This window comes from Ambystoma mexicanum, chromosome 1q (assembly GCF_040938575.1).
Source record: "Ambystoma mexicanum isolate Mex_15411 chromosome 1q, UKY_AmexF1_1, whole genome shotgun sequence".
NCBI lineage: Eukaryota > Metazoa > Chordata > Amphibia > Caudata > Ambystomatidae > Ambystoma > Ambystoma mexicanum.
Genome location: NC_090922.1, coordinates 997,073,453 through 997,095,710, shown reverse-complemented (window position 1 = coordinate 997,095,710; position 22,258 = coordinate 997,073,453). Strand labels below are relative to the sequence as shown.

Sequence of the window (22,258 nt, the reverse complement as noted above, 5' to 3'; positions counted from 1 at the left end):
CGGCATATCACAACCCTGTTTTTCAAAAATCCTGGTACAGGTACTGGATGCCCTGTTGCGCCATGTGTCGGAACACATAGCCCTACCCGTACCCTCCCCAAGGTCATTGCCACCAAGTTGGCCTTCCATGCCATAGCAGGCATGCCAAATTGCATAGGTGCAGTTGACTGCACCCACATTGAGCTGACAGTACCACGTGCAATTGAGATGGTGTTCCGCAATAGGAAACAGTATCACTCGTTGAATGTACAACTGGTATGTGATGCCATGCTACTGATTACACACTGCTGCGCATGTTTCCCAGGCTCAATGGTACTGCGGAATTCCACGTTGCCACGGTACATGGAACGCTATGCTGGACAAAACACATGGCTATTAGGTGAGTACAGCTGACAATGCTCCGACCCTGTTGAAGTGGTGTGTGTGTCTCCAGGCCAATGAGCAATGTGAGTGTGCCGCTGTGACCGCACATGCATCACCCCCCCTGCCATCAACCAAATAGACAGCGGATCCCAAACATCACAAAGGAAGACATGACAGGTCAAGACAGTGTGCCCGTACACACCCTGCCACATGACGCACACAGCCGATACTGTCACTGTCCCATACACCTTGTGCCACTACAAACACCCATCCACAAATGGACCACTGCCCTCCCAATGCACATGATACCTGTAAATGAGACGTCCTGCATTAACTACTTCATTACAGTGGAGTGACTCTGCCATATGTGCACATCACTGCACTATGCCATACTCACAATCAAATGTCACCCGCAGGGCAGAGTACACATGCACGTAAATGTGTAGGTCAATATCCATTTGGCTACATCCACTGTGATGGCCGATAAAGACTTCCAACCACTGTATGGCACACATGCATGAATGAACAATGATACAAAATAGCATAGCATCAGATGAAGACATGATACAACAAACACTGACATGTCCCCCCATCTACATCCCATGTAGGTGATGCTGGATATGCACTCACGCTATGGATGATGATACCTGTACGGAGACCAAGGAACAGGCATGAAGAGGCGTACAATAGGGCACATGTCCGCACACGTGGAATGATTGAGAGGACATCCGGACTGCTGAAGGCCCGGTTCCGCTGTTTGAGCAGATCTGGCGGATCACTGCTGTACAGCCCAGTGAAGACTGGTAAAATCACGCTTGTATGTGCCATGATGCACAATCTCTGCCTGCGCAGGAACATCCCAATGCCCCTAGACGCAGATGAAGAAGATGTGGATGGGATGGCACCACCTTCCTCTGGGGGTCCACTTGATGGCCAAAGAGCACGGGATGAACTGATTCGCATTTACATTTGAGACACCGCACATTCACAGCAATGCATGGACATGGTGATGACAATAAATGATTTGTTGTACTGCAAATGAAATGATAGATGTCCACACATGTATGTTTTGATTTCAAATGATGATATATTGATGAATTAACAACAGGGAAGGAGGTGCAATGGTTAGGGAAGCTGTACACCCGTGCCCACCCACCACCCAAACGTACCCACCCCCACCCAGGCCCCAATGTTCAAACACCTGAAACAACCTCCCCCACCACCCAAATGTGCCCACCCCTCACACCCTTCAAGTCCACGTGTGTCCTGCAGTGCCCCACACACATGCCATCACTTCCGTGTGCGCTTCTGTGCCTGTGCATCCTTGCCCGAGAGCCCCGTTAGCCGACTCGAGCGCCTCCTTGGACTGGCAGTAGTGGAGCTGGATGGGGGGGTGGTATTGGATGGCACAGAATCAAGTATAGATGGCATACGTGCAATATTTGCCTGTTGCCCAATCAACATGGACTCTGAGCCTGGAGGTGTTGTCATTACCCTCCCGCACATGGCATGCCAGGGTGACAATAGTGCTGGCAAAGCGTCCAATGGACCTTGATAGGCGACGCACTGACGTGCTGTAGCACTCCCTCTGCAGCCTAGATTCCTCGAACTGCCTCTCCACCAGCTGGGTGAGGGTAGCCTGCTGCTCCTCCATCCGCTGCATGCGGGAATTAAGCTCTGCCATAGATGGGGTGGGTGACCTCATGGGACTTCTGAGTGATGTGGGACTAAACTCCAGCTGATGGAAGGATCCCAGGTCATCAAATGTGGGCATCTCCCCGTGTGACCCAGTATCGGAGTGCTCTGCCGGGGCACTGTTGTCACTACAGGCCGCCTCCTCTGCAGTGCATCTGCCTTTTGTGTTGGTTTGGGTGGGTACGATGGGTTCCCGTGGCACCTGTGTTAACTCGGGCAGCTTGGAGACGCTGGGGATGTTGGTGGTGGTGGCCAGCACATTTGTTGCAGTTGTTACTGGGGGCAGAGATGCCGAACTGCTCGCAGCATCCTCTTGTGCAGGGGCGGTGGCTTGGACACGTGCCGGTGCAGATTGCCTGGCCTGTTGTGCAGTATCACTGTCACTTGACACAGCTGTGGGGACACAGAGGACATGCAATTAGTGTTGTGGTGGTGGCTGATGGGAGCATCACATACATCATACAGGTTGATCATTCAATAGTGTTAGTTAGCTGCATCTGATTGTTGGGGGTATGCATTGTTGTGATATTGGTTGCCATACGGATCATGATGGGTCCTTTGGCCCAGTCATGCACTGCTTGGGAGGCGGGGGGTTATTAATGGGTCCTTTGGCCAAGCCATGCACTGCTTGGGGGGGGAGGGGTTGTTAATGGGTCCTTTGGCCCAGTCATGCCATCAACATATTCTCATGTGGCATTCATGTTTCACCACTTACCAGCATCTGCAGGTGGGCTCACTCCTGCCTCAGCCTCCCCGATCCCATGGATGCCCTCAAGGTGGAGGACACTGCTGCAACGCTCCTCCCATTCTTGCAGCCTCAGTGGGGAAGGGGGTCCTCCACCTGTCCCACTGCTGCGTTGGCGGTGTGTGGAGATCAGGTTCCGAACCCTCAGCCTGAGGTCGTCCCACCGACTGTGGCAGTCCTTGACGCTCCTCACAGTCACGCCCACAGCAGTGCACTTGCGTACTGCTTCTGCCCACACTTCCTTCCTCCGTTGCTGTGTGGCGCGCCGTTGATCGGCACTGAACGCCATCCCTGCATGCTCCACTATATGCTCCACCAGAACAGTTAGCTCTGCCTCACTAAAGCGCTGTTTGCGCTGCCTCTGAGCTAGAATCCTGGCAGGCATGCTGGTGGTCCCTTTTGCCTTCTCGCAGTGTGGATTCTGCTTGTGCTGACTCTGGATGGCAATGGATTGTGCTTTATATGATGGCTGCCTCTGTTTCCTGTTTTGGCGATCATGGTATTTCCTGTTCTGTGTCCGTGGCGACGGAGGCGGACACGGTTTTTGCGCTACTTTTGGCAGCGATATGTCCATTTCCGTGGCTTTTTCTGTGATGGCGGTAACGTTTCCGCATCCGTGTGGTGCGCGCGACCGACAGCGCGTAATCGGACGGTCTTTCCGCAACCTTGCGGACATGGAAACTTTGTTACCGCCGTCACGGAATCACCGCGGTCCAAACCTGACTGGTTGTAATGAGGCCCATAGTGTTAACTTGAGCTGTTCTAAGTGTCATCTTTGATGTCCTGAGTGTTAGTCTTAGCAGTGTACGGTGGTGGCGCGAGTTATGGTTGCTTAGCTTACCATAACTGGGGAATTTGTTTTTTTTTTTGTTTTACTTGTAACCATGACATCCCTTTAACTAAGTCTTTTCATTGAATATATATATATATATATATATATAATACCATTGAGCAAGGTTTGACACCCCAACATTAGTAAAGTCTGAAAGGGCCTTATGTAACGAATAGCTGTTACACATAATGTGATATGTACATGTCTTGGCGTTTTAATTCTTATGGTTGACATTTTTACCTACATGTACTTTTTTTAAAACATGTTTTTATTATTTTTCATAGTTCGCATATTACATAATAAATTGGAACATCAACTCCCCCTCCCCTCTTCCCCCTTCCCCGGAGTGAGGACTTCCCATTAGTTTTCCTTTATTTTGTTGGATCTATAACATATCCATTATCCTGATCTTATGCAGACACCATTGTAGCATATTGTCACTTTGTAGATACGCCAATATCGGCCCGAGTCTCTTTTGAAGATATCCTGGTCTCCCTGGATCTTATGTTACCCACTCCAGTGAGACAAAACTCAACACTTTCTATAGCCATTCCTGGGTCGTGGGTGCTGATTGCTGTTTCCGCTGTTGCACTAATCTACATGTACTTCTGAAGCCAAAACACACGGTGGATAAATAGTATTGTACATAATGTGCGGTCTTGTCACCAGAGAGTGCACTAGTTCTTTTGTTTATTGGATGCACTACTTATCTATTAGTGTGATTCTGCTATCCCCCAGAAGCTCCAAGATAAACCATGGCAAAATAATGAAGTGGATTTCCAGCTTTATGAATATTTCTTTTCATTGCTTTTAAGGATATCATCAGCGCTGATTTTATTCATAAACTTGAATCTTTACTTCAAAGAGCTTACCGTCTCCAGGAGGAGTTTGAGGCCACTCTGGGAGCATCAGATCCTGCTTCTGTAGCAAATGACATTGGTAAGCGAATGCATTTATTTTTATTAAAAAAAAGGCCTTTTCAGTGACCATCTTCATGTTCATTAACAGTGGGGGGGAGTGGTTTTGTTTAAGTTTCCACTCTTCTCTGTAATTAGAGCTACTTCTGATCAATGACAATGATGCCAAACTACTTACTTATACTGATCTTTATAACTGGTAGAGGGATTACTGTGTGCCTTTTATATTGTAACCTTTATCCCCTGGAATATTCGGTTTTGTAAGGAAGGACACATGTTTTATTAACCTTGGGTTAAAATCAACTGAGATCTTCTTTCACAATTGACTCCAACAAGTAACATTATATATTTATTGGAAAGACTTATTGGGAAAAGTCATAAGGGAAAAGTTATAATTTGCTATTTTCTGTGCAATGTATTACCAAATAAAAAACTGATTATACTATTGTAAACAAAAAATCTAAGCTATACTATCGATATATAGATGCATCTTGTATGTCAAAATAATCTTTGATCACAGCCAAACGCTCTACCTATCTAGACATTTAAAAAAGGTCTTTTATTAAGCACTTTCCATTTCGTGGAAGTACGTTTTTCTTAACCATCTCATTGTAAGTCCTTTTTCAACATCAAATACATAGGCAGCTCAATAAGGAGGTTGCAGTGTGGCTGCTTTACTTTTTCCTACAGTCTTCCCCGTTCTTCCTTCTTACCATACTTTCCCCTTTCTGTCCCCCATGTCCTCTGCAATTAGATTTCTGTTAAACTTGTAACTTGCATGCCCCCCTCTGTTGCCTCTCTACCCACTTTACCCCTTCTAGCTGGGTCTGACCATGGTGAACATTGATTGGGGACTTTAGGGCTGTAGTCTGTTGCCAGCAAAGTCAAATTTGTAGTTGACAGGCAACAATGTGTCCACATGCCAATGTTTTCCTTATTTTTTTTTTTACATTTTTACCTTGCTCTTGGCACTATAAAGATCGCAGCCACGCTCATGACTGATTTATAACTACTTGCAGGTGTCTGGCCACCTATTGGTAACTCAGAATCTTCCTGCTGGAGATTGACGAGTTGACCTATTTTTGTGTGCCTTTTTTGAGTTTGCAACACGGACACTTGAGCGCCCAAGATATTGTGCAATTTGATTCCAAAATGATGTTCATGACAGAGACACTATAACTCTGATTTTCAATCCTATTTTGAATACTTTAAAAAGTGTATATATGAAGTGTATATTAATTTTTAAAGTTTACTCTTAGCAAATGAGTTGTTATTCAAAACCTGTTGATATATTAGGTATGCCTATTGTTTTTATTCAAACATTTTACTGGACCAATGATTTAAAATTTGAGTTTTATACAAGTATAGCAACGTTTACAATTTTGCAATTAAGGTGGGCACAACTAGCATATGACAATGTTAATAACAATGTAAAAAGTGCTAATTTCTACAAAGTAATTGATAACTTCTAGGGAGAATCACAGGGAAATAATCTTATGGCACGAGGATCATGAATATACAATGAAGAAAGTGAGTGTTGTCACTAGGTTAGCCGAGTGCTCTAGTGTCACTCTATAATGAAGTTGCAGCTATTTATTTGTATTAGGAACCAAATATTTGACTCCTTGTTCACTTAAGCAGTCAATGGTTAATGAATCCTTCATTCATAAAGAATGCCGAAATGTGCCTGTTTTCCTGAGAGGCAAAATAAATCCAGCTAGGTTCCCTAAATAAGCCAATGCATTTCGGAATCTAGTCCATCATCAGAGCTAGACACTACAAAGATTTAAGTTATAAATAGCAAGTAACACAAAATATATATGTACCAAAATCGGTGGACAATGATTGGAATACATGAGTGAGAAAAGAAAAAAGAAAGGCTAGTGTGAACGCTACTTGCTACGATTCACAGTAGTCTAAAGAATCACAATACATTAGTTTCATCAATTATGTGGCAGTAAAAGGGAATTACCTGGAATGTAATGCCTATGTGAACATCTGTTGGGAAAGAATACGTGATTCTGTTAAGATCAGTGATCTCATTTACCAAAAAATAGTGACTCCTAAAAGAAATGATCTTCGTAATAATGACAGCCATTACCTGAGCGCCGCTTGTTGCCACTCAAAGGTGGATCAAAAGGTACATGTCTACATCTTTGTGGACAGAATGATGAATGTAAATATAGCTGTCTTCCAATGAAGCATATTGGATAAAGAGGTTTAGTGTCCCATATAACTTGGAAAGGAAATGGCAGCATAGAACATCTGCGTTCTGCTGCTGAACTTTGGATACTACCTGTATGAAGTGGCCATGCTGTGCCCTGACATCATGCGTGCACGCCATCATGTCATGGATGTCCTGTGTCCCTTGTGCAAACAAGACTCACTGGATAAGCCACTGTAAATATAGAAGTGAATACAAATAAGTTCCTTTAACAGATATGGATAAATATGTTGCAAATAAGCGCTACCTGTTTAGGAGACCATTTAAAGTATATATGGCCAACATATAAGTGTTGGTAAATTCACAGGAAGAAGTATTTAGCCTGTACGAAATTGTGTGTGGAGCCATGGGCTTAATGGAGAACATCACCATGTATAGCACATTACAATACCAATTTGTCGGTATTACTGTCTATCTAAAATAGTCAGATACAGAACAAAATAATTACATCAGCAATTTATGCAATAATAAGTTGCTGGTGTAGCGGAGCCTCTTTACTTTTACAGCAAGAAGGGTTGAGAATATGATCTCGTAGCGGCCATGAAATCTGGGGTTGTTCCACATTCTGACAAAACTACGTACATAAATTAGTTCTCCAGGCAGTAGCGGTTTGGCAGGCTGGGAGCTTGTTACTGCTGTGTGTATGGTGTCTGTTGTGTCCTCTGTTCGGGGCAGTCCAATTTGTTCTGGTTGTCAAATACTCCTTAAATTCCTCACCCAGGACCACTGCTCTCTTATGGGCATCTGATGCTCTCCTGACAGGGGTCATGGGTGTGTTTATGTGCCGATCAGTTACCACCTCATGGGGTGATAGATGGTGGTCCTTGCTGGGTTGTGTGTGTAAACTGAATACGGCTAAAGGCAAGCAGTGCACCCAGTTCTTTTTCAATGTGGTGCAGAGCTTAGTTTGCTCTTGAGCAGATCGTTGATCCTCTCCACAACACTGTTGGCCTGGGGCTGATAAATTGAACACATGCGGTGCTTAATGCCAAGTAGTGCTGTGATCTCCTTAAAGAGTTAATTGAAAAAATGTGTGCCGTTATTGGACCTTAACACACCGCACACACCCCATCGGGGGAAAACCTCACAGACAAGAAATTTGGCAGCATATTTGGCATCCGGGTGGGCACAAGGTCCTGCCTCGACCTACCGAGAAAAAGGGCAGACTACAACAATCAAGGACCGAGACCCATTGCATCTTTCTCCTATATCGGTGTAACCTATGTATAGCTCACGGAATGGCCTAATAGGGTGGGGCAGGTGCCTCAAAGTCTGGAGCACCCTGCCTGTGCTAAAACTTTGACACGTGGTGCAATGTATGATCATGATTGTGAGCTGCTCTTGATGATTGGGGACAAACTAATCCTCCTGTATGTCTGCTGCAATGTGTTGCTCCGAGCTTAGGTCGAGTGGGGAAGTTGGTCAAAGGCAATCCTCAATAATTCATAAGGCATTATTGCTTTGCCAGTGCACTCTTGTCTCCACAAGAGATCAGTTGGGGATTGTTTGCACCCCCTCTTAGTCCACAGTTCTTTCTCCTCATTTGGTGCTTTTCCTTGTAGTCTAATGAGCTGTGCAAGAGGTAATCTGATGGCTATTTGGAGGCGTTGTCACAATATATTCAGCAATTGTGCGACCCGAGAGGTAGGGTTGTGTCTGTGGTAGCGTTCCCCAATGAGATTTCATCTGTGCTGTTGGTATGTGCGGCGCATTTAACGACCACCACCACAGAAGGTTGAGACAATGCAGAAATCAATTCATCTAGCAGTGTGGCATGTTGTACTGGGGAACCGTCTGCACTCTGGAAACCCCTACTCTTCCACCGTGACAACACGGCATGCACTGTTGTAGTGACATATGCCGATTTGGAATAAATTGTCACATGGCACCCTTGTGATGCCTGCAGCCTGCAGCCTGCAGCACATCAATGAGTGCTATGAGCTCTGCTGCTTGGGCAGAATAATGCATGGGCAGTCTTTTCATCACTAGTGTTTCGTATTCACCTCCCTTGAGTCCCACTACTGCGGCGCCGTATGTTTTTGTCCTGTCTCCTGATAGATTGTCACTGACCCATCAACAAAGAGAACCTCTCCTTCCTCTAATGGGCTATCTTTTGCTTTGGGAATGTTTTCTTCCTCCCCTTCATATGTGGCACAGTCATGTATTTACAAGTCTGTCTGTACATGTTTCTGTCAAAAAAGGGGAAGGGTTAGCTGTTAGACATCGCACAACATGAATGTTTGGGCTCGAGAGGATAATCTCATATGCCGATGCTCAGTGTGGTCAGGGTAGATTTCAATCTCGCCAAAATGGTGAATACTGAATGCTCCACATACAAAGTGACTTGGAATCCCATCACGATTGTGGAACCTTTTTCGCTTGTGAACGCAGCTGCAGCAAGTGATTGTTTGCACGCAAATTGCCCTTGCATAACTGAGTCGAGTATACCACTGTAATAGACCAATGGCTTGTGGCCCATTGTACTCTTCTGGGTTAGCACAGTGTTCATAGGTTTGCTGTTGGCATGTGAGAATATGTAAAATTCCTGGGTGTAGTCTGGGGTGGCAAGAACTGGGGCTGTGGATATCACTTCCTTCAAATCATTAAAATGTTGTATCATGTCTGCTGTCCATTTGAGTTTGTGATTGCCTCTCTGTGCTTCTTTGAGGGCCCATAGGAGTGCCCTGGTATATGCTGCATAGTCTAAAATCCATGCTCTGCAATAGTAGCAGGATTCTAAGAATGTTTGCATGTCTTTCACTGTTAGTCTAATTATCAGCTACACCTTCTCTCACTTTCCCCCAGTGGCTCACTGTCTCTAGAGCTTCGGTGCTCTCTAGGCTGGACTATTGCATCATCCTCTTCCTCAACCTGCCTTCTGCCTTGCGCCCTCTGCAACTCATCCAGAACAGAACCGCAAGACTTATCCTTGGCCTCAAGCCCAGGGACAGCATCTCTCCGGCGCTGAAATCTCTTCACTGAATCCCCGTGTCTGCAAGGATCAAGTTCAAGACCCTGTGCATTCTCCACAAGGCTTTCTGGGGCCTGCGACCTACCTACCTGCAACGCTGCTTACCTAAATACTGTCCCTCACAAGCCCTCCGCTCATCTACCTCCAACCTTCTGCGAGGGAGCCGGTTCTCCAAGCAGAGAGTTGGAGGGAGATCTTTATCCTCAGCAGGTGCCTCCCTCTGGAATAGCCTCCCTGTCACCCTATGTCTTGAGCCTGACCTTCTTAAGTTCTGGAAACTCCTCAAGACCTTCCTCTTCTCCTCTTCCTTTGCTCTCCCTCCACCCTGCTAACTTAGCCCTCTGATCTCTCCATCTCCCCCTCCTCTTCCTTCTAGCTTGCTGACTGGCCTCCTTGTGTACCTCAGAGTCTCACCGGCCCCAGGCACCCCGCCAGTCCATTCAGGCACTTGCCTCTGGGCTCTACTCCCACCCCCTTCACTGCACTTGGAATAACCCATGAGAGTGGTTCTCTCTGCACTTAACCCAGTCTCCACTGGCTGGGTGCACTTAGACCTCCTCCTCCGTGTGACCTTCTATGCACTTGCACAACCCATATGCAACTTGCAAGTGCATAGTGAGCATCTGTCTGTTCTCTCTTGTCTTCTCCCCTTAATTTGCACTTGTAAAGTTGCAGAATCGCTGTCAGACCTATTTGCTGTGCCTCAACTGTTAAATGTATTCTGCGCACTTACTCTGCTTGAGCAGACTATTATTGTCTTAGATTTTCAGGGGCTCTGACCGACTGTCTGTTTTTCCCCTTGTCCCCACCCTCCTTGAGTGCTTTGAAACACTTACATGTGTATAGGCGCTATTTAAATAAACAATACAATACAATTATCACTTTGGTGGTGGCGCGCACGTATGCTGCTCTGTCTGGTATGATTCTTTTGCCGTTTGTTGATATTAGCTGACCTAAATACAGTACTTCCTGCTGACAATACTGGGGTTTGGCCTTGTCAAACTTGTACCCCTTGCCACCCAGAAATTGTAGGCGTGTGATAGTCTCTTCAGCATTTTTGCTCACTATTGCTACACACACGCAAGTCGTCCACGTTACTGGATGATCATGCTGGGCACTTGTATGTTTCCTAGGTCGGCATGTAATATTCAGTTGAAGATGCTTGGGCTCTCAAAGTGCCCCTGGGGAAAACAAGTATGTTCATAGCGCTTTCTACCATGGGTAAAGGCTGTGAGGTAATGTTAGTCTGCGTGCAAAGGTATCAAAAACAAGGCATTTTTCAGGTCCACTTCTGTAAAGTGAGTCGCCTCTTTGGGGACACTGCACAAAATAGTGGCTGGGTTTGGAACCACCAGAAACTCTGTCTGTACCATATCATTTAGGGGGTGTAAATCCTGGATTATTCTCCAATTGCCCTGTTGCCTTTTTCACAGGGTAGATCGCTGTGTTGCTCGGTGATGTGGATGACACTATTATCCCTTGGCTGAGCTGAGCCTTTTTTCTCTTATTCCCTCCTCTGCTTCTCTTGATAGTGGGTACTGTTTCACCCGGGGTAGCACTGCTCTTGCCTTTAGTGTAATGTGTACTGGGTCACTTCTTTTAAAAGCCCAACGTCATGTGGATTGGTAGTCCACAACTGTTTGGCTCATACTCTAAGTCTGCTTCAATGAAGTGGGGCGACACCACAACGGCCATCAGGGGGCACCACACCCTTCTGTATTGTACCATGATCTCACAGGGGATACAAATCTCTAAGATTTTTTCTTCATCACTGTCAATGTTTTCAACAAGTTCTGAATCTGTTACCTCCTTAAGGGCTATGGTGGGATCGATGCAAACCACTGTACACCACTCACACCCATGCTCATCTGTTCTTAGCACAACCACTCTTTTTGCAGATACCACGATGTAGGTCTAGGGACAGGATTGTACCTGCCACCAATTCTGGTGACACCACAGGGTGAAAAACAAAATCTCTTGGCACTCCAACAGCCCGTGGAAATTTGTGGCACTGCCTCCACAAGTACTGTTATTTCGTAGATAAACATGTCTCAGTCTACAGGTATCCTTCGGACCACCACCTCTCCTGCCATTTTGTGTGTATTATTACCACGTCCTCATCACGCACATTCCTGGCATGGCGCAAACAATGCTGTGAATGAGATTATGTTCAACTGACTGAGCTGATCCCTGCCCAGCAGGCTGACAGGAGAAGTCTCTGAGTATAATAGGGAAGCGCGCACCACTCTCCCTCCCAGTTTTGCATCTAAATCATTATTATATGGAAGCGTAGAAATAGCCCCAGAGACGCCCTGCGTCTCTATAGCTTTGCCCGATAATGGGAAGTCCCCTTCACTGATGCATGATTTCTTCGTGCCTGAATCATCCATAAAAATGAATTGCTTATTTGCGATCTCTACCCCCACCAGGGGTTCCTCTTCAGGGTTAATGGTCATTGACAGGACGAGTTCTCTGTAGGCTGTCCTAGTCAGGATATGTATCCGTCCTGAGAAATGAGAAGGGGTTTCCCATACCATGGCTGCACCTCGAAAGGGGCCGACCATCCCATTTGATGTTCCGCTGAATGGTTTTGCATTACTTTCCTGTTGAAATGTATTTGGAAGTGTGTATTGTTGTACCACCACCTGCTGTTTCTGCACCGTTGTACTGGGTATCTGTGGGGGCAATTGTGTGTAGGCCTGTCTTACCTCTGGCCGCCAGCATTTGTAGTGGCCTGTGAGGTAGTGGACCATAATTCTGCTGAACATAATTGTATCCCATCCTCTGCCTGCTCCTACACTCCCTTGAAAAAAGCCCTCCAATTCCCACAGTTCTAACACTTTGAAGGCCCCATTCCTCCCCCCTCAGGCCCTCTGGCTTCCATCCATCCAAATCCCCCTCCACTCGAACCTCGGTACCCACTTCTCCCTCGTGGCTGCCCTTCTTGTTGCCACTGTGGGCCAGTGTACAGCTTGTTCCCGCCGCACTGTCCTAGTCTTCCTTCTGACCACATTGCAGCTATTCTATCCTTTGCAAAGTTTTGGGTGCTTCCTGTCACTTCTGTCTGTACTGGAATCGATACGGACGCCTTCCCAGCAACCTTAGCAAATTTGTTTTGCACTAGTTTCGCTTCCTCTGCCTGCCGCCTCTGAGATGTTTCTTTGTCACGCCCCTTTATTCTTCTGCAATGGTGTACAATTATGCTCTGTATTTCGGACCACCCCTTTGCTTCAATGCCCACAATTTAGTCTAATACATTTTGCACCTCTTTGGGTATGCCCTTTTTAATGATAAAGAAGAAAATAGAGTATTGTTTGCTCCCACAAATTACCTGTCTCCGCTCTCCACATATCCTGAACCCCTGATAGGGGTCTTCATCATCGCCCATAGTACATTGCATGATCTACTGTAGGTCGGGTGTGTCAGGGAATGCCCGCTGAAGCGCATCCCATATCTTTGCTTGAATCTTGTTAAAGGATGTTCCATCGTGTGCATCGTTCCCCAGTCACTCCCGGATACCCTGCTTTCACCCACACAACCTCAGCTTGGTCTCCAATAGTCGCCACCAATAAGATTTTTATGTCGCCGACTGCCAGGTGTACTCCGACGGTCTGCTTTTCAAAAGCTTAAATCCACTTGCCCGCACCTGCCGTAAGGAGCGAGAGTGCCTTTATCAAATAGTTTTTGTCCATCTGTGCCCATGGCACATTGTGCGGTCTGACAGAGCCCTTATGTATAGGGGCATCTGCATCCTTGCCCTACCTCCATCAATCCTTTTTCCACTTATTCTCTTTTTTGACACTGGCATCTGGGTCAAACCTTCTTTTTAACCTGCCCTCCCACTCCACCCGGGGTGCTTCTCAGGTGATTGTTCTGCTTCCTCATCCTCATCTTCGTACTCATCAAATGAACTCCACCAGTCGTCCTCTCCTCGTCGGGAACCAGAATTCTCATACCCCAGGCTGTCTGCCCTCTTGTCCCCTTCCTTCTCTATATGCACGCTTTTATAGCTGTCAACTACCCTGAACAAAGTCTCCTGCTTTCCATCCATCTGACACTTGTTCTGCTGGTTTATCAGGCTTTAATTCAGCCTGCGTTGTTCGTAATCTATTCAATTCTGTTCACGCCGTTGCCTTTGCCACGTCTGGGTCTCTTTTATTGACATTGGCATGCTCTGGGACCTCCGGACGGGATGCATACGGGGTGGTGGAGCAGTTGCTGCAGTGGACACATAGGTTGGATTGGTGTGACCTACTGCGGGGTGAGCTACCAATGGGTATATTTGCCCGTGCTCTGCTGGTGCCCTGCCCTCCTTTCCTGTACAGTCATCAGTGCTTTCACATTGCGCTCCCCTCCCCCCCCAAAATCTTCTGCATCTTCAAACATCTTCCATAGGAGGGGCGTGGCCTGGAGCGCCACTGATGTGACCGCCGTCGTAGCAGCAACGATTCCATTCCCATCCTTGAAATCGGCAGAGAAAATAACTTTTGGACATCGCAACGCTTGAAGCACAAATGGTGGCGGACTGAGATCCCAACGCGCTCCCGCTCACCCGATAGCAGCGTATCTCCTCCGCCCCCCTACCCCGGCATATTTCAAGATGGCGGACATGCGCCGCAAGATGAGGAGGAGGGGAGACCAGATCCTGAGCCCAGCCGTCCCATCATAGGGGAATCCCGGGAGGGACCCCTGCCTTCCGCCGGCAGGCTGCTCTGCCGGCTGCTGCCGTGGCCGTAACGAGGGACGATCGCTTTGGCGGCCACCTCCATAAGGAAGAACTCTTCGTGGCTCCGGCCCCTGGGTGAGAGCTGTAACAGAGGCAGTGATTGCCAGATTGCTGCGAGGCCTTGGCCCATCATGTTCCGCTCCTACTGAGCGGCTCCTCCGGCCCCATCGAGCCAACTGATTCTGTCGTCGACTCTCCAGCGGAGATCGCGGTGTAGCTGGAGCTCGCCGGCGACGCGGGAGCGGGGTGAGGCCTTTTGCTGCGCCCTGCAGCACATGGGCATGGCGTGGGGTGCTGTGCCCATTGCTTGAGAGGACCTGATACCTGGGACCTGCTCTTTTTCCTGGGGGGCCCCCGCCTGCCTACACCGACCCTGTATTAAATCATTTGCAGGGGCCACCCCATGGCAAGGTCCCCACCCGCCGACATAAGACCAGAGGGGTCTCGAGGCCTGTAACGTCACACAGAGGTATGAACCTTGCTCCCTGTGCACCCCGAATCAAGGATTGATATTGCTGGATCACCTTTGTTATCTAACCCCCTGCTCCTGGACGCTCAAGGAAGGCCCAGAGCTTTCGAAGATCCCTGCCTGACTTAGCTTGCGGCAACTGGCCTATGCCCATTCACCATACGTCTCACGCCAACTGGGCTGCTGTTCTTAATGCTCCGGAGGCAGATACAGTGACCCGCATAGCGTGTATCTCTGGGCCTTGAACAAAGGGGGTCTGCCATATACTGAGGCCCATAACAGCAGGACACTATCAGACACCATCACTTTTGATAGTCAGCAGGCATAGCAACCTCCTTCTACCCCTGAGAGCCTCCAGCCCCGATACGGTAAGGGAGGCCTGACGCCTCCTAAGCGGAGGTGTACTGTGTCTGGGGTGCCAGCGCCCACCTCTGTGTTGCTTGGGACTCGCTTCTGGGATCCTACTCTGTGCGAGTCGAGTGTTGTCTTTTCCTCGAAGACGCTTTAATCCTCTTCCATTTACCAGATCTCAAAAGGGATACTGCGGGACACCCTAAGCTCCGCCAGGAATGGCAAAACACCTTAAATCCTCGAAGAGTGCTGACATTACTACCATGCTGCTCCGGTCCGATAAGGGGAAAAAAAATCAGAATCACCAAATTCCCTGCCACAAGCCTCCTCAGATGGAACTGGTCAACTGGCAACTAAGGGAGACATACACGCCTTCATGCTGGACATTAAATTTGAATTTCGATCCTACATGGCGGAACTCGCCACAAAACTGGGACAAACAGAGCAGAGGGTCGTAGAGGTGGAATAGAAAATTGGGGAAGTAGAAGACCTGACACAAGAACATTAGGCTACGCTTCTGGAAGTACAACGCCCGATCCAATTCCTACTCAACAAAAAGAAGATCCTGGAATACAAACCAGAACATTTGGAAAACAGAGCTTGACGAAACAGCCTACGAATTCGGTGGGGGGGGGGTCCCCCTCCTCGGTCCCGGACCAAAATTTGGCAGAATATGTGGGAGACCTTTTTCAATCCCTTTTGCCACACCTGGATAAATACCAACTCATACTAGATCGTATCCACAGACTCCGATCCCAGGGGGGTTAGACTCCGACTCCCCCTCAGATGTCATTACCCGGGTCCATTTCTACACAACCAAGGAATCTATCATGGCGATAAGTCGCTCCCAAGACGACTTGACCTTTCTAGTAATGGCAACCATTCAGAAGCAGAGAGCCCCGAGGCCCTTGACACTATTCCTTTGTGACCAACACGTCAGATATCACTGTATGTTCCCCCTGCTCTCCGATTCTCTTAGAAGGGGGTCCCATGTACGATTAGTCACCTGGAAGATGCTGACTCGTTCTTTCCACGAGTTTACTGTTATAGCTTCATGTTGGAAGCTTAGGTTATAGCCCAGGTTGCACTATGATGGCAGGATGACAAAAGTCCTTAATGGTGACTGAGGCACTCTCGGCCCAGGCCCCACAACCAGAGGCTACTGACGCCCCAGGGGTGCCGCCACCACATCTGAAACTAAATTTCATCTTGCTGAACATTAAAGGCCTCCGCTCTCCCTCCAAACGGAAATCGGCATTAAAACGGCTTCAGGACATGGAATGCTTGGTGGTCTTCTTGCAAGAAACTCATCTATTGCCCTCAGACTTCACTCGCCTTCATAACAGGAATTTCTCGCTCCAATATTTGGCTTCCAATGGAACCAAAAAAGGGTGTACTGCCATCCTCTTCCCCAGGAATGTCCGACCCAAAATATTAAAAACCCTACAGTGCCCAGAGGGACGCTACACGGCAGTTAAGGGCTTTATATGTGAACACTTGTATTCCTTTGTCTCGGTTTATGCCCCCATTGAAGGACAGGAGGCATTTTATGAGGCATTGGGCGAGACCCTCCTTCCCTTTGTTGAAGGCCCAATTATCATAGGAGGAGATTTCAATGGGGTCCCAGACACCATATGGGATAGATCACACCCGCCAGTCCCCAAAGTCTTTAAGCTTGCCGTGAGCCTTCTCTATCTACTTTGAACGCTGGGGGTGGTGGACACATGGAGAGTGCTTCACCCCTGCTAAAAAGACTTCTTTCTTCTCACATGCACATTGAACCTTCTCCCGCATTGATCTTATACTGGCCTCCCCACAAATCGTTGCCTTTGTCGACAAGGTGACCATAGGAACAAAGGTGCTGTCTGATCATGCCCTGATTACATTGACCCTCCGAGCTCATGATCCTGATCCACCTCCTCGACGACGTTGGAACCTATAAGACCCCATCCGGAATGAAATGCCATTGAGGGATTCCAGAGCCACAGTGATCAGGAACTTCTTTTGGGAAAATCCGATGGAAGACACTTCCCCCGGCTAACATGTGGGACGCCATGAAGGCAGTAGTGCGGGAAGAACTAATTGCACACAGGGCGGCGCTCCATAAACATAAGCAGCAGACCCATAGGAACCTTGAAGAATAGGTTCAAATAGCTGAGGTCCACCACAAGAAAAAGGGCTGGTCCTCGAGGACCCAATGCACCCTACAACTGGCCCGGAGGAAGTTAGAAGCCCATTACGCTGAGGAGACGGCACACTTATTGGATACATCTAAGCAGGGCTGTTATGCCAGGAACAGTAAAGCGAACAAACTCCTGGTGGAGAAATTAGCGAAAGCAAAGAGGAAAAACAGTATAGTGTGCCTACGCGACCCCCAGGGCAAGATCCAATATGCAGACCAGACAAGCTACGACTAGCCATGACCCATCTCTCTGAAAGAATGTCGGCATCACCCCGAGACAAGGCAGAACAACAAAGGTACTTGACGGGGGCTGCTCTTCCACACCTCGAAGAGCCCGACAGAGAGGATCTAGACGCCCCGATCACAGGTGAGGAGGTGGAAGCAGCCATTAAGTCCTTAAAGCCGAGAGCACCGGGCCCAGATGAATTCACAACAAGGTTTTATATGGTATTTCGCCCCCAATTGGTAGCCCCGCTAACAGCCCTCTTTAACTCATTTGGTGCTTCGTGATCCATCACTCTGTCAATGCAAGAATCCATAACCGTGCTTTTGCTTAAACCCAGCAAAGATCCCAAGGAAAATAGCTCATATAGGTCCATATCCCTACTGAACAGTGATGCTAACATTTATTCGAAAGTCTTAGTGAATCGCTTGGCAAGCATCCTGCCCAACTTGATAGACCCAGACCAAACAGGCTTCATAACGCATAGGTGAACTGGGGACAACATCCGTAGGGCCCTGAATCTAGTGGATATCGCAACTCAAGGCTCACTCAAACTAGCGCTGCTGGCTTTGGATGCTACCAAAGCCTCCAATAAGGTAGATTGGACCTTTTTACAACTCACCCTGGAAACCTTTCATTTTGGCCCAAATATTCACAAGCTCATCTTGGCGAATTATCAGTCCCCTAAAACACTCCTCCGGGTTAACCTTAATCTATCGGACCCGATTCCCCTTAACCTGTGGAACCAGACAGGTATGCCCTTTGTTCCCTCTTCTGTTTGCCCTGGTAATGGAGCCTCTCGTCCAGCGGGTTCGGTTGGACCCGGATATCAAGGGCCTTCCCATCGGCGCCTCCCAGCACAAGATTTCACTTTATGCTGATGACGTGCTGCTTTCCATAACAGACATTCACCGCTCCCTCACATCAGCCCTTATAGAGCTTCGTAGATTTGGGAGGGTGGCGGGCTTTGCCATTCGCTTTGGGAAATCAACGGCTTTGGGGATGGGCCTGAAACCTGGGGAATGGGCAGCCTTAGAACCCCTATACCCAATCCAATGGAGTGAGAAATCTATGCCCTACCTGGGGGTCCGGATCCCAGCCCATCCTAGAGATGTATATCTATCAAATTTCCCCCCACTCTTTAAAGAGCTAGAGAGAGATCTTGAACGTTGGACATCACAGGAGATCTCTCATTGGGCGGATCACCGCCTGCAAGATGAATATCCTCCCACGGTTTCTCTATGCATACGTAGGAGGGGGGGCTGTGGGATTGTAGTGCGGTAGGAGGGGGGCTGTGGGATTGTAGTGGGGAGGGAGGAGGAGGCAGAGGAAAATGCTTGGGTTTATTTGGAGGGGTAGGAAAGCAAGGATCTCCCAAAAAACCATGACAGGCAGTTCTAGACTGGGAGGCCTGGGTGTTCCTGACCTACGCAAATACCAAGTAACGTCACAATTGGCACATGTTCGGGTGTGGACCATAACCTCCAGACGTCCGAAATGGGTAGAGGTAGAGCAATCCCGCCTCACACTCCCCCTTCGCTTTCTTCCACATATCCCGCCCTCGCTGCGGCTGACATGGGCTGGGACCCTAGCCTCCACTAAGCACACTCTCAAAACGTGGGACTGGGCGCTAAAACTTAAGGGTATATTGCGCGGCTTGGGTCCCCTATCGCCAATCTTCCACAACCCAGCCTTTTCTCCGGGCTTCCACTCACTGAAATTCAGAAACTGGACTACTGTGGGGCTTGAATCCCTGGAACAGCTCTTTGAGGATGGCCAACCTTGCTCCTTTGAACAATTCAAAGCAGCCTTTCAACTGTGACAGACAGGTTCTCCTATGCGCAACTTTGACACTGGTGCTCCCATCCCGAAACTCGACAAGCAGCTATGCGTGCCCCCGGCCCCCTTGAACTCGCCCTAATGGATCTGCCGCAGCGGGGGAAAATCTCCATGCTTTGCAAATTGTTGCAGGAGGATACACTCACCATGAGAGTCCCCTATATGGCACAATGGGAGGCAGATCTAGGTTACCCCCTAGAGGACCAAAACGTGGGTAGACATATGGTCCACGACTCACTCCTCCTCCTTTTGCATTACTAATTAGGAGTGTGCATACAAGCTGCCTCTGCAATGGTACTACCCTCCAACCCGCCTGCATCACTTTAATCGATCCCTTGACCCCCAGTATTGGCACAAATGTGGAAAACCAGGATCATACTTTCATATGTGGTGGGTATGCCCCACGGTACAATCCTTTTGGGCCCAATGCATTTCTACTATAGAAGATATTAGCCACGTGGTGATCCCTAGGGAGCCGGAAATCATCTTGCTAGGTGCCCCTGCACCAGGGGCCTACCTGAGATCAGGGAGAACGGCTAACCTCCGACGCAGTTTTTACTGGCTGGGAAAATTACAATTGCCCATACCTGTACGACTACCGCGGCCCATGACTCTTTGGTGGCTTAAACATTGGGACATACGAGTCGCAGAAAAGGTCACGGCAGCCAAGGCAGGCCTCTAACACCGATTTGCAGATATGTGGGCCCCTCTTCTAGACTATTATCAGAATTTCCTGGCAATGACCCATAAACCTTGATCAGCCCGATGGGCCCCACGTTCTGGCATTGAGCCAATTACTGATGGGCCTGCCCAACCGGGCCTGGAGGGAAGTTGAACTGGAGACGGAGGGTGTGGGGTGGTTGGCATGTGGGGGAGTGAACTTTAAAATAAACATGTTAAAAAAAAAATCTTCCATAGAACTAAGATCTCTTTCCTCTTTTGTAACTGTTTCCCCTCATACTCAGCTGTTAGAAATGTGGACATATGTTCTAGGATTCCCTTGTTATAGGATTCCTGCTCTGGGCATGAGCGGGTATTCCCCCTCCTCTTGTCTCCGTCACCCAGTGCTTATTAATTTGGGAAGACAGTGAGGCGTATGGACCATTACAATGGGAGGAGAGACACACATAGAGTATGTATAAGGCCCTGCCACTGTATCGGGACATACCATATGCACTTATTTGTTGTTTTTAAAGTGTTGAAAAGAGTGATGATTTGCGTAAAACGTAAAAGGTTTTTTTCATAAATCTGGTAAGTAATGACAGTCAATTGAGACTTTGAGAGACGCTCCCTTGATGCACTTATGGAAGACATTACCAAAGCACATGCCCAATCTCAAACAGTATAGTGCGGAATGGGTCAAAGGCACGGCAGATAAAATGTTCATGCCATGGCCACAAGGGGTGATCGCTGTCAAAAGTGGTATTACAACATATGACCACATACTTACAAGCTGCGTACACGGGGAAGAAGTTAGAGAAAAGATTTGCGATTTTAGAGCTCTGGAAGATGTACCAATAAGAGAGGGAAGATCCTCCCCTTATCTTGCTTGAAGTAAAAAGTGTTAGTGCAGAAGAAATATGGTTGTACCCTTTGAAAGAGTTGAAAGCAGCAACAGGGTTTAGTAATCCGATATACAAACTCCCGTCTTATGGTAGCGATGATAATTCAGAGGGGAATAAAAGAAAAGAAGAGATCTATAAGATCATATAAGAGAAAGAAGAAAAGGGTGAGCGGTCGAAACTGTCAACCAAAATAGACAGGGACATTAAAAGATGGAAAGGAGAGAAGGATAAAGCTGATGAGGTAACGCTCATGCAGAACGAGTGGATGGGAGGACAGATAGTGCTCAAACTAGATGGGAAAAGCATTGAGGAAGTTAGGCAAAAAGAAGATAAAGATGAACAGGAAAGAAAGGCTAAAGATTGTGAAAAGACATTAAAAGATGTTGTGCAGAAATGAAAGAACAGAGCAACGAGAACAATTATATCAGAAAGAACAAGAGAGGGGAAGAACAGGCAGAAAAACAAAGATAATATGACAACAGAGTGATAGAAGAGCAAAATAGATTGGAAAGGAAAAGAGAGGAGAAAGAGGAAGCGCAAAGATTAAGGGACAAAAGAATTCAAAGGCGAAGGGAAGATGAGGAAAGGAGGGAAGAAGTAAGGAAGGAGGATCGAAGGCAAGAGAAAGACTGAATTAGAAGAAATGCAAGAAAGCGAAGAGAATTAGATGAGGAAATGGAACGAAGGAGGCAACAAGGGTTTAATACCGGCCTCATTCGAAAGGAACCAATGAGACCAAGCCCAGAGATATGATGGGATACAATAGAAGAGTTTCTTCCGTTAAAGGAAGCAATGCTAGGGGGATCTAAAGTTGTTAGATGAAGAAAGATTTGATGTGGAAAACATTTGAGATGGAATCGATAACATGTTTCAACAGTTTCAACAGTTGAGATGAAGCAGCGAGTTTTGAAACTCCAGGGAGCGATGATCGTGCGCCAAAGTCTTAATCACGAAGAGAGGAGACAACTCTGCTCACTAATGAAAAATGATAATTGTCTTGAAGTAGATTGAATCTGGATATGGGTGAAGGGGAAGATATCCACACCAGTTGGGGACAGGACATATCAGATGAGGAAAGAGAGTCCGCTCTTGAAGCAGGAGGACGGATTGTGTGGGCCCCTGAAGGAAGACTGCAAATGGATAAGGAACTGAGGTG

General features: G+C 47.6%; 1 protein-coding gene across 2 annotated transcripts in view; it reads left to right on the top strand.

Annotated features, from left to right (window-relative positions):
- Positions 1–22,258, top strand: part of MIGA1 (mitoguardin 1) — a 1,504,768-nt gene that overhangs the window by 513,794 nt on the left and 968,716 nt on the right. For both annotated transcript variants that reach the window (XM_069641662.1, XM_069641663.1), the window contains exon 7: positions 4,451–4,574. In XM_069641662.1, coding sequence (XP_069497763.1) covers positions 4,451–4,574 — 124 coding nt within the window. The remainder of the gene's footprint in view (positions 1–4,450; positions 4,575–22,258) is intronic.